Source organism: Orycteropus afer, unplaced genomic scaffold (assembly GCF_000298275.1).
Source record: "Orycteropus afer afer isolate SDZICR_OR568_19922 unplaced genomic scaffold, OryAfe1.0 scaffold00615, whole genome shotgun sequence".
NCBI lineage: Eukaryota > Metazoa > Chordata > Mammalia > Tubulidentata > Orycteropodidae > Orycteropus > Orycteropus afer.
The window spans coordinates 1023684-1027802 of record NW_006922202.1 but is presented as its reverse complement, the minus strand read 5'-3'; the positions used below and the strand labels follow the sequence as shown (position 1 = coordinate 1027802).

General features: G+C 36.4%; 1 protein-coding gene across 1 annotated transcript in view; it reads right to left on the bottom strand.

The window, feature by feature from the left end:
* Nucleotides 1-4119, bottom strand: part of LOC103210485 (protein eyes shut homolog) — an 837058-nt gene that overhangs the window by 235842 nt on the left and 597097 nt on the right. The window contains 1 exon segment of the mRNA XM_007956404.2: nucleotides 1823-1995. Within this exon segment, the coding sequence (XP_007954595.2) occupies nucleotides 1823-1995 (173 nt within the window).

The window sequence follows — 4119 nt, the reverse complement described above, 5'->3', positions numbered from 1 at the left end:
AACTCTCTCTGTCTTTCTCATCCTCAATGCTGCCATATTGGTCACTCACATTTGGTACATTGCCCTTCTCTTCACCCAAATCCATTTCCAGTACTTTTAACTGGATCAAGCACAAGTGTGAAATATATTAATGGATAGCCTAATTATTTTGAGAAATTCTTCTGGGTACATACATAAAGGAATTTCTTCTTACTACATTGAGGCAAAGAGACTAATAAACTTTTTCTAATTTTTCCTGTCTCAATAATTCTTATCTCTGCATCTTTGGAATTCCAAGGAGACAAAGAGGGGGAAAAAATCATCTTTTTTGTAAACATATAAAGACAGTAATTTGAGCCACTATTTCTTATTTCAAAGGGCTGGTCTTATTTTCACATATTAAGCAAAAATGAGGATTCATCCCTTAGTAATCAAATTTATTTTGATCAATTGCATGTTTCAATGGCTTTTGTATAAATAAAAATGATTACGGCTGAGAAATATGAAGTATTTCTGACAAAGGCCAAGACTTCAATTCCACCCACTCTAGAGTGCTTTTTCATATTGTAAAAGAGACTCAAGTCTCTTGAGTAACTTACATGAGTAACTTCTTTTAATAAAACCTTACCACACACAGAATGAAATTCTTTGTACTTCTTAACTCTTCCTTTCTCCCAACTACACATAAATCTGTCATCTCAATCCCCTCCAAAGAGGAATAAATCAAAAACTTCAATATTCTTTAGTCACAAAAGAAAAATAAAGGTTTTTCTTTATTTTGGTTTCAAGGTTCATACTTGTCACTTCAGGGTGTGGTGCCCCAGCATTTCAATGGGTCATTGCTGGTAGAATCTGCTTACTTGGTATGCCTGGGACATAGGGCTCTGTGCTCACTTTGACAGCCTTAAATTTGATACCAAAGAGCTCCAGTGCCAAAGAGGTAAATTTTGTTTTTGATCTTTATGATGAAAAAAAAAATGAAGGACGTCTAGTCCTGAGTTGATTAAATACTAGTGCCAATCATTTTTAATCTTTCTGAAAATATTTATAGACATATTTCGATATATCAAAACTAATGTTAAATATATCAAAACTTGCTTCTTAAAGCAATCTTATGTTGCAGCATTTTGTAACTTTTTGTAATTTAGAGATTCCACATACTGGATTTTCTTAAGGAGAGACACTTGATTTAGCTGTTTGTGATTTAATTTATTGATATATAATAACAGTGTTGGGAGCTCTGGTGGCATGGTCTAGAGCATTTGACTGCTAATCAGAAGGCTGGTGATTCAAACCCACCAGCTACTCCTCGGATGGAAGGATGGGCAATCTACTTCCGTAGCGACACTTTCTCAGAAACCCAAGGAGGGGTCGCTGTGAATTAGATCCAACTCCATGACAGTGAGTTTTTTTTTTTTTTTTTAAATTAACAGTGTTATGGACTTTCCTATCTGAATACGATTGGGCTTTAATACATTGATTTATTAATATTGTACTTTGCTTGCCAAAATGATGTAAAATAATTAGGTTTTATATATTGCTCCTGATTTTCCTTATTATTCTTTTATCATTAGATTGACTTTGAGATGTTATAATGCAGAGATTTTCTGTAGTCATACCTCAGGGAAAATTCATTACCTCCTTTGTAATTGCTTGGTGAGTATGAGAAATACTTGCTTAGTGAACAGTCTCACTAATGAGTCTTGTCTTCAACTGACTTGAAAAGAATCAAGAAAATATTTGACATATTTGATGAGTCAGATGCTGTCCTTGATTACTGTGTGACTTCTATCTCTTCACCTGCTCTGCCTGTGTACCATGTATAACAGTCAAATGCTCTTACCGTCAGTGCAGAGGAGTCCAGACCTCCCATAAGGGCAGAGGCAGACAGTATCAGTGCTGGATTTTGGAACACAGGTGGCACCGTTTCCACATGGGTTATTTTCACAAGTTGCAAACTGGCACAACTTGCCTGAGTACAGCCTTGGACACTCACAAAACCAGTTTTCACTATCACTGAAAAGGGAAAGGAATTAAAAAACCAATCAGAAAACAGTTGATATTGTATATATCAATTTTGATATTAATATTATATATTGTATTATTATAATGTATTAAGATGTATAATATTAATATTTTATACATCTCAATATATTCTATATATTAATATCATATATCGATATTACATACATATACACACATATATTTAAATAAAATTACAATTGCAACTTGGCTATTAAGAGGAGGTTTTTTCTCTTTTCAACTTTTAAGTATTTTCAGCTGTTTACTTCACATTGAAAGCAGATTAACAGCTTTATAGATTGCCCGAAGCCATTGAGTCTATTTTAAGCCATCTATTTTATTTTTAATTCATCTCATCTTTTGCTTCACAGTAGGTGCCTTTTCAGGGCTTCATTAAATATGTGTGGTGCTACCTCAATAAAGTGCTTCAAATGTCTGTTAGAAAAAGCCTTTCTTAGGCACAAAGCTCAGTGGCGAATTTTAAGCTAGTGATAAGCTCCCTATACTGAGGACAAAGTCCTCCAAGAGAAGCACTTGTGGTAATTCTGAAAGAAAAGCGCAGTGGGGAGCTGTAATTGACTGCACAACACTCCAGTTTAAAATATAATTTGGTGGCCCCAGGCTGCGAGTGCCTGTGAAGGCAGAGCTCTGGAGAAATACCTCTCTCACCTGCCTGGGAAGGTGGAGGAAGGGAGGGTGACTGGAATCTGTTCTTTTTGCCTATTCTTCATCCTTCTGAGAGTTCAGTATTAAGCCCCTGAATTCTGGGATAAACTCTAAAAGTGTAACACCCTTGGAAGCTACATCCTGGAGGGACCAAATTAGTCTTCTTATAATAAAGGAGAATGTCACTTATATAAAGGTCATGTATATATAATCTAAATATTGATTTAAGAGCTTTATTCATATAGATCTAAATAGACTGAAAATGCAGAAAAGATGTTTTTATTTTAAAAAACCAAGTAAAGCACTAACTGTAACCATATCCTATGGATAAATCAAGCCTCATTTTCTCTTTTGCTTTCATTAGGTGTTGGGAGAAGTTGGTTGTATAAACTCATGCTGAGATGACTAACTGTGTGCATCTGTACATCAGCAGGCAGCTAGAGCAGACAGAGAAAGAGAAATTCCATAAAAAAGCCTCCAAGAAAGGGGAAAATTACCTTCTCTGCTTAACCAAGTGCAAGTGTCCAGAGTTCTCAAGCATCTTGATAGTCTATAAGCACTTCATTACAAAGAGTCAACTTTTACTAATTGAGATTTTGCCAGATGATAACTCTACACACTTAAGTTCAAATTGTATCTTGAAGTTCCAAAGGAATTTCTGGAGTGTTCGATATTTCCACCAAAATTTAAAAAACAAAACAAACAAACAAACCTAACTTTGCTACCAACTGTGTGACACCTGCTACCTAAAGAGTTTTCCCATTCTATCTTGCCAAAGATCCTTATTACTGAATCCTACCTTCTTCCAAAGCTATCAAGTCAGCCGTTTTGGCTATCACTTACCCCACTTTGATGCCTTGCCTCATCCTGAAGCAAATGGCAATGTCAACCAATGTACGAGTGCCCTGATAATTTCAGCCTAGTTGGGGGCCACACGCTGACGTGGATAAGGGGAGGGATGGTATAGAGAGAGTCTGTGATCACCATGATAACATTAGGAAAAGGGAGGACACTGAATTGTGAACATAAGATATAAATGACAGAGGCTAATACCAGCATATCCACAATACTGCATTACCATTAACACCAAACACCAAACACCAGGCTACAGATAAACACATAAACATCTGAGAAGATCAGATGGGGGTCAGTGAACAGGATTATACTCTAGATGAATGATAGATTCAGCTGAGGCTAATCTTGCACAGATACCAGTGATACAAAATACCCACAATCCTTACAGAAACAACAGAAGACAGACATACACCAATCCCTCCCAGACAGCCAGACACTTGTGGGAGAGAGATCCAAAAGATCTACCGACTCAGGACCATAGTATTGGGGTACACCAGATTCAGTTGGCACAATAAAATACATAAAAATTTTGTTCTACAAGCTATGTTAGGAGCTCTGGTAGCATAGTGCCTAAGGCACTTGACTGTTAACCAGGAG